This window comes from Oncorhynchus masou, chromosome 32, assembly GCF_036934945.1.
Source record: "Oncorhynchus masou masou isolate Uvic2021 chromosome 32, UVic_Omas_1.1, whole genome shotgun sequence".
NCBI lineage: Eukaryota > Metazoa > Chordata > Actinopteri > Salmoniformes > Salmonidae > Oncorhynchus > Oncorhynchus masou.
In genome coordinates this window covers 57,474,199-57,486,897 of record NC_088243.1, presented here as the reverse complement: position 1 = coordinate 57,486,897, position 12,699 = coordinate 57,474,199, and the positions used below count along the sequence as shown (strand labels likewise).

General features: G+C 45.6%; 1 protein-coding gene across 1 annotated transcript; it reads left to right on the top strand.

Annotated features, from left to right (window-relative positions):
- The first annotated feature begins 950 nt into the window (after positions 1-950).
- Positions 951-12,487, top strand: bicc2 (bicaudal C homolog 2). Its single transcript, XM_064955698.1, has 19 exons — positions 951-1,311; positions 2,763-2,809; positions 3,229-3,298; positions 3,486-3,565; positions 3,662-3,823; positions 3,994-4,047; positions 4,151-4,345; positions 4,863-5,135; positions 5,290-5,421; positions 5,735-5,924; positions 6,030-6,169; positions 7,110-7,294; positions 7,789-7,984; positions 8,396-8,435; positions 9,733-9,896; positions 10,674-10,884; positions 11,135-11,298; positions 11,500-11,599; positions 11,708-12,487. The coding sequence occupies exons 1-19, from the start codon at positions 951-953 to the stop codon at positions 11,836-11,838; spliced, it is 2,895 nt and encodes a 964-aa protein (XP_064811770.1). The 3' UTR covers positions 11,839-12,487.
- Positions 12,488-12,699: the final 212 nt, after the last annotated feature.

Here is a 12,699-nt window from a genome sequence, read left to right as displayed (position 1 = left end):
TTTATTTTGACTATTTTCTACAGAATAATAGTGAAGACATCAAAACTATAAAATAACGCATATAGAATCATGTAGTAATCACGTAAGTGTTGAACAAATCATCTTGGTTTTACCCCTGTTTGAGTTCTGAAGTTTGGGGGATGGAGATTTGGGGGGGGGGGACAGGGAGAAGGGCATGTAGCGGTATGAAATGCAGTGGGGATTTTTCCTCTTTTTGTCACTTTTCTCTTTTCTTTACCCATCTTTCCTCTGTGCTGAAGTTTATGACTTTCTCACCGCCTGCTTGTTCGTAAACAAACAGGTTGCCAGGCAACTCTGGCAAACAGAGCTGGAGCTGGTTGTTAGTGGAGCGGCTCTTTTATCCCCAGCATTGTTCTTCAACACCCAGGTTCCCCCATCCCTCCCACCCCTCAACTTTCCCCAACCAGTCCCTACACCCATCCAAACCCCCTGACCCCCCCCCCTCCCATCTCAGGAATCTCAAGCCCTCTTCCTCTCATTCAGGTTTCGGGGGGACCCTCAGTACAAGAGGTGGCACTTTGGGTTCACTTCATTTCAGTAGACAAATGTAACTGATCAGGATGGAATGTGTGTGTCTGCTTGCCTATGGATAGTTGGTATACAAAGGTCTTCTGACGTTGTCCGTGTTGCCGGTGTCATGTCCTACTTCGAGGATATGACACCGGCAATCTGGATTAGTGCATAGAGTATTATTATAACCCCTCTTCTGAGCCACCTATGCCCCTCCTCATGTTCTATCTATGCCCTATTGAAACGTGTGTGTGTGTGTGTGTGTGTGTGTGTGTGTGTGTGTGTGTGTGTGTGTGTGTGTGTGTGTGTGTGTGTGTGTGTGGTGGAGGCGGGGATGTAAGGGGGGCAGAGGGGGTGTTTCTCTCCCGTTGTCTCTCTCTCCGTCTCCTTGGACACACTGACGGATTCTCAGTCTTACTATGGCCACCACAACGGAGGAAAGGTCTCCTCTCCCTACCCAGATAGAACCACACAGACCCGGCCCAGAACCCATCCTGAGCCAGCTAGAACAATACCAGCCTCACCTAGAACCAAGACTAGAATGTAGTCTAGAACTCAGTCCTGGACCCATCCTAAACCAGGACCAGACTCTATCTCAGATCCATTTTCCTTCCCCATCCCCATCCCACCGCGACAGAGAGGAAGAGGAGGATGAGGACGAGGAGGAAGGAGGTAACTCCGGACCAGGACCAGAGCCTGTGGTAGGTGAACATTCGGACCCGGAATGGGTTGAGGAGAGATTCCGTATCGATAGGAAGAAACTGGAGGCCATGCTGTATGGTAAGTTTGCTGAACAGGTTTGACGTGGTCTTGTGGTTATGCATTGACCTCCAGTGTGGTCATAAATTGACCAAGGTTGAATCGCGATAGTGCGTTCCATAAATTTTGTACGGTTACCTGAGTTGACTCAGAAAAAAAACGTTTGACTTCACAGTAATTGTCATGCTGTCCACGGTTCTTCTGCGTAATGTGAATTCTGAGAAGCTCTTAGCGTTTGTCTGGCACAGCACCTCCGTATATAATTGCCAGGTCATTAAGCAGCTGTCGTCATTGCTGTTAAGCATGGTTAAAGTTTCTGCCTTGATGATTTATGAGATGAGGTTGCTCGTGTATTCACAGACGTTTGGGCTCAGACAGGGTTGCTGTAGTATCATCATTCTCATTCTGTCATGACAATAGCGTAGAGGTGTCTGTCTGTGTTGGGTATCGGTGCAGCGGCAGGTCTGTGGCAAACTTCCACCCCTGTGTTACAGTGGAAACTGGCAGGAGAATTAGAGGCTGTTACTTCTCTCCCTCAGCTTCGATGTGGAAGAATCTGAGTATCTGAGCGGCTTCATGTTGTTCATAGAGTGTGTGTTTTGTTTTAATGTGTGCGTGTGTGTGTGTGTGTGTGTGTGTGTGTGTGTGTGTGTGTGTGTGTGTGTGTGTGTGTGTGTGTGTGTGTGTGTGTGTGTGTGTGTGTGTGTGTGTGTGTGTGTGTGTGTGTGTGAAAAGAGAGAGAGAATGGGTATTTGCATGGGTAGACCTGTGAATAAGCCACACAAATCACACTGTGCCAGCCAGCCAGTTTTTGATAAACATCATATTCTCTTTCCCCTAAGTGTTATCTAGCATGCTGTGTTGGGACTGAGATCTGGGACATTAGGGTGTGAGTAATAACTATAGAGGGAAAGGCCTCCTAGTTGTTTTTCACCCAATTATTGAGTGTGACCGTGTTTGTTATTTAATTTCTGGTAGGGTAGGGGGTCCATGCGTCAGTGAAATACCTTTGACGCGATTAGCTGTCTCTGGTGCCCCCCATTCCCTCTCTCTCCGCCCCATGCTGCTCGCTCGCCCATTCCTCGGTTTTGGGGGAGCGTAACCCATGGCGATCAGAGGACGGGGGCTTTTTTATGGGGGCTCCCCCCTCACCCTGTAAATGTCATTGTGAAGCGATGGCCTTTAAATAAAAAAAAATGTTTACCTTCCAGCGCTCGTCCCCCTCTTCTCTGCAAATTTCAACTCTCCCTGTTTAAATGTTGACCCTTAGATCTCACATACTTCTCTCTTTGAAGAAAAGTGTTGCTTAGACACAAACAAACCGTTAACCAGTAACCCTGTATGACCATTGTTAATATTAGGTGTTTGTATATCTTTATACTTCCGGTTATGTGCAGTAAGTTACTCTCTCTCTCTCTCTACCTTTCTGTCTCTCTCTTCACTTTCACTCTCCTCTCTTTCTGTTTTCTCAGCCCCTAGACATGGAGAGGGACTTACAGGTGAAGAGTTCTTTGAGAGAGTAAGTATGCAGAACGAAGGTCACACTGACACTGAGAATAAAGGGTGGAGGTCAAATAAATCAAATGATGGGCAGACGTTCATGTAATGTGGAAAATAACTCACTGAAATGAAACCACATGCAATTAAAAGTCTACAGATTTACCGGAGGAAATCTGCATAGAGAACATGAAAGGTCACAGACTGACTGTCGACATTGTTTCTCGGCAATTTGCCGTTGTTACGGCGGCGATGTACCGCTTTGAGATGCTAATGAAGTATTGTCTTCGCTGAATAGGACGTGCTTTGACGTGTGTGTGTGTGTGTGGGATGTATGGACTGGTGTTACTCTCGTGGTAAAACACCTGTCTTTCGGACTCCTTCGTTTCTCTGTCTCACACACATATTGACACCTGTTATTTCTGGTATGTTGTCTTGCAGGTGATGGTGGAAACTAACACCCAGGTGAAATGGCCATCCAAGCTGAAAATAGGAGCCAAGTCCAAGAAAGGTGATGTTACCTCTATCTGATCTAGAATACCTGACACCTCCATACTCAAACAAGCTGTCTCAATCTGTCTCATTCTCCTATACAACTTGATATTCAATATCATACAAAAGATTTAACAGAGTCTGCCTGCTAGTGCATGTCTTTTAGGATACAAACAATGAATCTGTCTCTTGTGTCGATAATGCAGACCCCCATGTGAAAGTGGATGGGAAAAGAGCCAATGTTCTGGAGGCCAAAAAGAAAATTCTAGAACTTTTGGAGACCAAGGTGAGTGTCCTTAACTGAGGTATAATCAAATACCGCACATGTAATTCAGTCAACTAACTAAATACAGTTAGTTAAACCCATGTTCTTCTGAGCCAGGTCAACAAGGTGACCCTGAAGATGGACGTGGCCCACACAGAACACTCCCATGTGATCGGGAAAGGGGGCGGGAACATCAAGAAGGTGATGGAGATGACATCATGCCACATCCACTTCCCCGACTCCAACCGCCACAACGCCACTGGAGAAAAGAGCAACCAGGTACTGTCTCTAAGTAACCCACAACAGTTTCTTAGCAACTGTCTCTAATCAACCAGGTACAGCACCTTAGTAACTGGATATTGTCCCTTAGCAACCAGATACTGCCTGTTAGTTATTGTCCTAAAGCAATTTTATTTGGTCTCTCCCCTCTCTCTGCCTCCCCTGTCCAGGTGTCCATCGCTGGGCCTGTCCAAGGGGTGGAGGCAGCCAGGAAGAGGATACGAGTCAGTGTCTCTCCATGTCTCTCCATGGCCTTCATCTTTATTTTGTACATGTGATCTATACACCATCATGACCTCTCACCCATTCCTTTCCTGTGTCCCTCAGGACCTTCAGCCGCTGGTGTTGACCTTTGACCTACCAGTGACCCTGGTGTCCCAGGCCCTGCCGGATGCAGCGTCGCCGGTCATCCAGCAGGTGGCGCAGGCTCTGGGGGTCAGTGTGAGCTTTAGGGCCCAGCCCAGACTGTACAGCAGCTGCTGTGTGGTTAGAGCACTGCAGGGCAATTCCGTCGCCATCAAGGTCAGTGGAACACAGATGAACTGAGGGCCACAGACACACACACACACACACACACACAGATAGATAGATACAGACACACACACACACACAGATAGATGCAGACACACACACACACACACACTCCCCTTTTTCTGTCTCGTTGTTTTCTCTATTTCTTTGTGACTTTAAGATGCACTTCCTCCTTACTTTCATAAAGAGAAACCTCCACTTGAAAGAGAATATTAATTTAATATGATTCTATATATGCACACATTTTGTCTCTCTCTCTCTCTCTCTCTCTCAATTCAATGTCAATTCAATTTCAATTTCAGAGGCTATACTAGCATGGGAAACATATGTCTACATTGCCAAAGCAAGTGAAACAGATAATAAATAAAAAGTGAAATAAACAATAAAAAATGTACATTAAACATTAAACACACAAAAGTTTCAAAAGAATAAGACATTTCAAATGTCATATTATGTCTCTCTCTCTCTCTCTCTCTGTCTCTCTCTCTCTCCCTCTGAACCCTAACAGAAGGCGGTGTGTGTGCTGATGGAGCTGCTGCTGGGGTCAGAGCTCGGGGCTGGGGGTCAGGGTGGGGTCATGGGGGTGGTCAGCACCCAGCTGGACGTGACCTCCCAGCAGCACCTCTTCCTGCTGGGGCAGAACGGAGCCCACTTCCTGGGGGTCATGCACCAGACCCAGACCCAGATAGTTCTGCCAGACCTCAGCGCCCCACAGAACCCCCCCTCACTGCTCATCCAGGGAAGCCCAGACGGAGTGTGTCTGGCCAGGCAGCAACTCATGGTGAGGAGCGGTCAAATTTGACATTTTTATTTTGATTGATTATTTGACTCAAACAGACAGACAATTAGATTTGAGGTAAAAGTGGAACCTTGTTCAGTGTGGAGAGTTTTCTAAGAGAGGACCCGTAAGAAAAACCCCTGTTGTCATTCTACAGGACTGTCTGCCTGTGTGTCTGATGTTTGACATGCGTGAGGATGGGGAGGCAGACCCTCGGAAACTGGCTCAGATGATGCAGAGTCTGGGTGTCTTCATCAGCGTCAAACCCAAAGTCAAACAGACCGCCAAGGTACAATAGTGCTATAGCAAGTGTTATAGTCATCTTATTGCTAAATGTTTGGTACTTTAGTGTCTGCTGAAGTACTGTACTGTGTTGGACTATACTTCCTGGTTTGTATGACATGGGGAGAATCTCAATTGCATACTCCTCGCGTCCTCTCTCCACGCCTCCTCAAAATCCATTGGATGAGAAAGAGGTCCCTCCCCTCTGACCATCGCCTCCAATGGGTTTTGAGGAGGAGGTGGGGAGAGAGAACAGAGGACATGAGGAGTATGCAATTGAGATTCTCCCATTGTTTTGTGTGTTGGACTACATTTCCCAGTCGGTGGTGGTAAAGGGTCTGGAGAGAAACATCTCCAGTCTGTACGAGGCTCGGGGGCTGCTGCTAGGGCTGGAGTCCAGCGAGGTCGCCATGACAGCCAAGATGAACTCTGACCCTAGGTTGGCTGGCAACGGGCTGACCAACTACTGGCTCAACATGCTGCTGCAGCAACTCCGCCTCTCTGACCATGGTGTGTGTGTGTGTGTGTGTGTGTGTGTGTGGTGTCTTTTCGTTTATGTATCACTGTTTTCACCTGTCCTATTCTAATCTCTAAACTGATTTCGATTTGTCTCAGGCTCAGTGCCCACCACTGAGGCTGTGGTTGGCTCTTTTTCCCAATCTAAACCCCACCCGTCACCTCCACCAGGCCTGACTCCGCCCTCTGAGGAAGTGAGGATGGGACTGAAGGGGAAAGAGAGCAGGCAACTGGAGAAGGTGTGGAGAAATCGGGTCACCATCAGATCCCAGTATTAATCCATATAACTAACACACAACACTACAAAAAAACAATCACATTTACCCCTCTCGTACTCGACTCAGTGAAGTACTGTGAGAATTTGAGAGAGTGAGCGATATCATGGATTGATACCACAGGAGGCTGTTGAGGGGAGGACTGCTCATAATAATCACTGGAACAGAGTGAATTTTTATTTATATTTATTTATTTAACCATTATTTAACCAGGAAGGGCTCATTGAGATTTAAAATCTCTTTTTCAAGAGTGTCCTGGCCAAGATAGGCAGCACCAAGTCATTGCAAAAATGACAGACAAACATGAAAAACTACAAGTAATCTAGTAAAAACCATAGAATTCACAGGAGTATAACAAAATCATGAAACAGTAAATTAAATACATTGACAGGTCAGGGAATCAGTCTCAAGATCATTCATCAGTGATTTAAAAATACCAATCGGGACAAGTTCTTCCAGTGTAAAAGTATTTTGAGAGGCGATCCAAGACGATGGCGCAGAGCACATAAAAGCCCTTTTACCAAATTCAGTTCGGACATTTGGAACAGTTAGCAGGATACAGTCCAGCGAACAAAGAGAGTCCCACCACATATCAGAACAATAAAAATGCCCAAATAAAAAGGTGGTAAACCCAAAATGGCTTTGTAAATAAAAGTATATGAATGGAATGGTATCAAACACATAGAAACTGTTTGTTTGATGAGTTCAATTCCATTCCATTTATTGCGTTCCAGCCATTACTATGAGCCTGTCCTCGCCAATTAAGGTGCCACCAATCCCCTGTGATTGATACAGTAGTAAGGCGTTTCCCTGCAGGAGATTTGATTCTGCAATTGTCCTACGGGTGGTGCTATTGGATCAGTAGGATCAGGTTCGACCAATGAGATCACCTCTGTTTCCCCAGATCCCAGAAAACGAGGATCCGTCCGGCCTGTCTGACGAGGACGAGAGCCCTGGTTCGATGACATCAGAGCTGAGTGATGTCATGAGCCAGGTCAGGATGATGAGTCGGAGGAGCAGCCTCCAGGGTCCTGAAGTGTGCAGGTTCCTCAACCAGGGGAGACGCCACTCAACAGGCCAGGTCATGAGGTAAACACATTCACACTATGGAGCGTACTGTGACATTAAGTTGTTCCTAGACTGTTGTTGTTCCTAGGTGAGGTTAGGATTTTGGTTGGATAGGCCCAAATATCTGTGGATTTGAATCTTAGATAGGAGCCCCTGTTTTTTTCAGAATGGAATGACAAACTGTAAAACAAAACATTTGCATATTTATCTTAATTTAGTAGATGTTTAGCCTTTTGTTCTGCTGTTTTTTTATATTGCCTCTGGAAAATAACAAGAGAATTTGGGACCGCAGGGTTATTTTTTTGCAGTTTAGCAACACTCATTCTAAATAACAATGTCAGAAAGGTACAGGCATTGCATTTATTCATTCCCTCTCACCAGTATCATGTCTCAATGCCCTTTACTGCCCTTGGATTAGTTGAGAGAGCTACTTGGCTAAGTGAGTCCTACAAAACAGCTTTCACACTCTGGGGCTCAGGCCTGACCTTGGTCTCACTGCCGCTGCTCTGTTGCAGACTGCTGGACGGAGAGAAGGAGGGAGGACGGAGTGAGAGACACAACAGCCTGAGAGAGATGGAGGGGGGGAGGGGTGAAAGTAGACGGAACAGCCTGCGAGAACTTGGGGGAGAGAGGAGTGACACTAGACGGAACAGCCTGATGAGGGATTTGACTCCGAATCATGACACTCTCACTGACGTGTCAAGGAACGAGGTGAGACTCCCTCTGATTTCAAATGATTTATTAACAGGTTTGTAGCAGCTAGAACTTTAAAAAAAAACCTGAATGAGAAATATGGAGGAGCATATTATGTCACACGGTGTGTCTTGTAGACTGTCTCATCAATTGATTTGACCTCTTTCTTTGAGTCTTACAAAATCTAATTTGAAGATTGTGTGTATGTGGTAGTTGTTGTTTTTGCCCTTATTTGTCCACTTGGTGCCCCTGAACCAAAGGTTACCGTGGGGATAACATGTTTATCTCCGCGGTAATGGCAGGACGCGCTAGGTCAAGTCATCTTCTGTTCTGTTCTCTCAGTAAACCCCCCCCAGGACACATCATTTACAGAACAACATAACTGCATTTTTTCTCCTTGATTTTACTGGCCTTCTCCTGTTTCTGCAGGATTATGACTATGAGATGAAGAAACTGCTGGCAACTAGAGGTTAGACCTTTTTAAAAAGCTTCTGCCTTGTTTTTTGATCAGAAGCCCAGCTCATTAAAAACATCATTTTGGTTTGTCCAGGGTTCAGTCACACAGAAAGGTATTTTTGGACCTGCAGAGGAGTCCTACCAAGAGGCTCATTTAGCAGCTGCACCCAGACAAATGAGCTTTCATCACATATCACTGGGATGGGTCACTTGCCACTGTTTGTTATTGAGAGATGAGGTAGCTCGTGTTTGTTATTCAGATCAGTGACGGAGGGAACCCATTAATGAGCCAGAGCCTTGAGAGAGAGAGAGAGAGAGAGAGAGAGAGAGAGAGAGAGAGAGAGAGAGAGAGAGAGAGAGAGAGAGAGAGAGAGAGAGAGGACCTATTTACGTGCTGCACATTGCCAGAGAGGTGATGGAGGGGATGCACTTATGGGCTGCGCTGTGCCAAAGTTAGATAGAGGATCATTGCTACTCCTACTGAATGTACACACTCTGGTGTCTGATACACTGTCTCAGCCACACAACCACATGCACACACACGCACACACACACACACACACACACACACACACACACACACACACACACACACACACACACACGCACACTCTCTCTCTCTTTACCATCATTCAGAATGAGGGATATTTTGAGGATCTTTAGCCAAATGGTTCTAAATTCCCTCAGTGTTGCTTTATGGGATTATGAATTAGCAGTTTGAATGAGCCATCTGCCTCATGGTCATTATGATACTCGTGTGTCTATCTATGAGAGCTAGACACACACACACACGTGCGTGCGCACACACACACCGTTTTTTTTACACATCACACACTCCTACATGGATCCTGTAATACACACTCTCACACTAATTTCAATGTGTTTAGCGTCGATGCCTATGAGATTCTTCATTAAGTATTATGTATCAGTGCAATTAAACACTTAAATGAATTACAATTAAACACTGTTCTCTGTCTGCATTATTCAACACCTGACAACCACGGCTTACCAATTAAACCACTGTGTCTGCTTGTGAGTGATTTATATTTATAACTTGATGTTTATGTTTCTTAGAGTAAGTTATGTGTGTGTTTATGTTTTTGTCTGTGTATCGGATCTGTCTATGGCTGCGTTTACACAGGCAGTCTAATTCTGATATTTTGCCAATAACTGGTCATTTGAACAATCAGATCAGATCTTGAGCCAATCATTTGGCACATAAAAAAAATCTGAATGGGATGTCCTGTGTTAACGCAGCCTACGTGTGTGTGTGTGTGTGTGTGTGTTGTATTTTATCTCCACTCTCCCAGCCATGCAGAGGAATCCGGTGGTGACAGAGGTTCGGACCCCCACTGATACCTGGAGTGGTCTGGGCTTCTCTAAGTCCATGCCTGCCGAGGCTGTTAAGGAGCTACGCAACGTCAGCCGACGCAGCTACAAACCTTACCTGGCAAACACTGGCCAACAACAACAGGTACAACTGCTAATATCTTACCTGTACTTAGAATCCCTATAAACCCTACCTGACAAACCCTGGATAGCAACAGCTCACCTTACTAGCTACTATTAGCTTACCTGGGCAGAAATTGGCCAAAGGGTTTAAACCAGCATTAAACCAGCATCACCTGTACTATGGTTATCATCTTACCTGCTTTGACAACAACCAACGATCCATTTTCAATGGGCTGTATTGGTGACCTGTCCTCTTGGTTTATCAGCCGTCAAGCAGCTGGCCTCGCTAAATGCTCTGTGGACAGCCACTGAACACCACGCTAATTTGGGTTAACAGATACGAGTGGGAACTGTCTGATGACTTCTGTGTTGTTCTGCACTAGGGGATTTAGGAGTGCGTATCTGTGTTCCGCCTGATTATTTTTATTTTTTTGCGAGCTTGGAGAGGCATTGAGCTGGGCGAGAGTTTGTTTAGGAATATGATTATTCTCAGTGTTACTTGGCTCGATTGGTTTTCCTGCACTGAGAAATGCCAAGAGCCGGAGAGAAACTGTGAGCACCAATTACCACCCTGTCTCATCCACTCATCCTCAGGGAGGGAAAGAGAAGGAGAGAGTGAGTGAGAGAGAGAGGGGGTTGGAGGAAAAGTGAGGAACAAAGCGAAGGGAGTATAAACAAGCGGAATATATGCAATTAAACCCCATCTCTCCCCCATCCTCTCCCACTATTTTCTGCCTTTTTCTCTCTCTCTCTGTCTCTCTCTCTCTGTCTCTCTCTCTCTCTCTGTCTCTCCATGTAGACATGGGGGCCGCAGAATGCGAAGGAGAAAGTGTCCAATGGCAGTAATTCAGAGAACTGGCGTGACAGACGTGGATCATCCTCCCCCATTTTCCCTTCTCCATCTTCCTCCTCCTCTTCCTCCCCCTCTAACTTCTCCTCTTCCTTCTCCTCCACGTCGTCATTCCCGGCATTTGCGTCTTCAACGAACAGACCCCAAAACGATAAAACCTGTACGTTTCTTTGTATGTCTCTAACAGAGAGGGTGTGTCTACAAAGAGAACTTTGAAAGAAATGCAATTCCAATGTCTGGCTGATCTTCAATGTAGTCAGTATCAAAGATGTGCTTTAAATGTCTTCCATCTGAGAGCTATAGAAAGATGTGAGACTTTGTTATGCTTTCTGTCGTAACTCTTCCTTCTGTCACTCCCCTACTCTCCACATTCCTCCCTGACCTCTTCACCTTTGACCTCTGACCCCTAGCGGAGAGCTTCCTGAGCTGCAGTAACTACTTTGAGTGCATGTCCTCTGTGAGCGCGTTGACTGCTAGCCAGCTTAGCTCCTCCCCCCAGCCTACGGACGATCTCCCAGAGCTCCTGAGCCAGCTCGGTATGGGGAAGTACATCGACGTGTTCCAACAGCAAGAGGTACAGTTAGACAACTAGCGCCCCCTGGGGCATAGGAGTAACACATTCACAGAGAAACAGGTCATTCCTCTATCTGTTGAAGTAGCCTACATAGGCAGGACCGACTAAGATGTTTTCAGTGGCACAGAGGAGGACTTAATGAGCATCCAGTCATCTATGTACTGTCTGAGAAACTGTGTTTTCATGCCCCTATTTCTGCAGATTGATTTCCAGACTTTCCTGACTCTGTCTGACGAGGATCTGAAGGAGGTGGGAGTGTCCACGTTTGGAGCGAGAAGGAAGATGCTACTGGCCATCTCAGGTGAGTGATCAGTAAACACCATATAAAACCAATCCACTTTAATGAGGACACCTTATGTATAGAACATCTCTCTCTCTCTCTCTCTCTTCTCTCCATCCATACATCCAGACCTAAACAAAAGTAAACGGAAACTGTCCGAGACGCCTGCTGTGAAGCCAGGCTACCTAGAAGGTGGGGCAAGTGGCCGGCTCCCACGAATCATAGATGAGGACACCGCTGCTCAAAGAAACCACTGGTGAACCCCACACAACATGACCTAACCTGGGTAGAACTGCCTGTAAAAACAGATCCATGATCAGATTGGCTTCCACATATCCTAACCTTGGTGGCAAACCCAGAAATGACTTTAGATCCGTGTCTAGGGGCAATTTGATCCTACTGCCATTGCCCTACACCAGCAGCCTTTACCCAAAGCCTGTCCCAACAACCTGGAGACCAGAGGGACCCTAGCATTGGGAAGACTCCAGTATTGTCTAAAGGAACGCTGAGCATTCATACAAACTATGTGACTGTGTGGACTGTCACAGACATTCTCTCTTCTCTATTGGCCTTTCTTCTCCCCAGATAGTGCCTTATGCAAGCCTGTGTTCCTCTACTGTGTTCCTCTACTCTACTGTGTTGCGGGTTGAAGTCCACTGTTAACCACATATATGCATTGTACATAAACCTACAAGGGAAAAATGAGAATGTATGATTATATTATTTGGAGATGATTATTAAACGTTTCCAAAAACTTTTTTTTACCTGAGGACTTAACCAATATGTTTCGGGAAAAACCAATTGATCTGAATTAAAACCTTTGTTAGAATGACCTGTATGTTATAATGTATCATTATTTGTTCACTGACTTGCCTAGTTAAATGATAAATAAATAAAAAATGTATATTGTTCCAATAAGTTAAAGGTCCATCGCTAGATGGCACTGACGTCACAAACAGTGTTTTTTTTTTTATAGGTTCAAGTCACGTTCTCCACCCCTCATTATTGCGTCAGTAGGCCTAATTAATTATACGTCAATTTTAGAATGAAATCAACCAGCAACGACATTAAATAGAGTGAGATGGAAAGCCAGGAGTTGGGTTGATGTTATATGAACATTC

Bases quoted from the DNA above. Each gene is read 5' to 3' on its own strand.
- bicc2 (XM_064955698.1), top strand. From the start codon at position 951: ATGGCCACCACAACGGAGGAAAGGTCTCCTCTCCCTACCCAGATAGAA. The intron at 4,346-4,862 runs GTCAGTGGAACA...GAACCCTAACAG, and splicing joins GCAATTCCGTCGCCATCAAG to AAGGCGGTGTGTGTGCTGAT. The intron at 9,897-10,673 runs GTACAACTGCTA...CTCTCCATGTAG, and splicing joins ACACTGGCCAACAACAACAG to ACATGGGGGCCGCAGAATGC.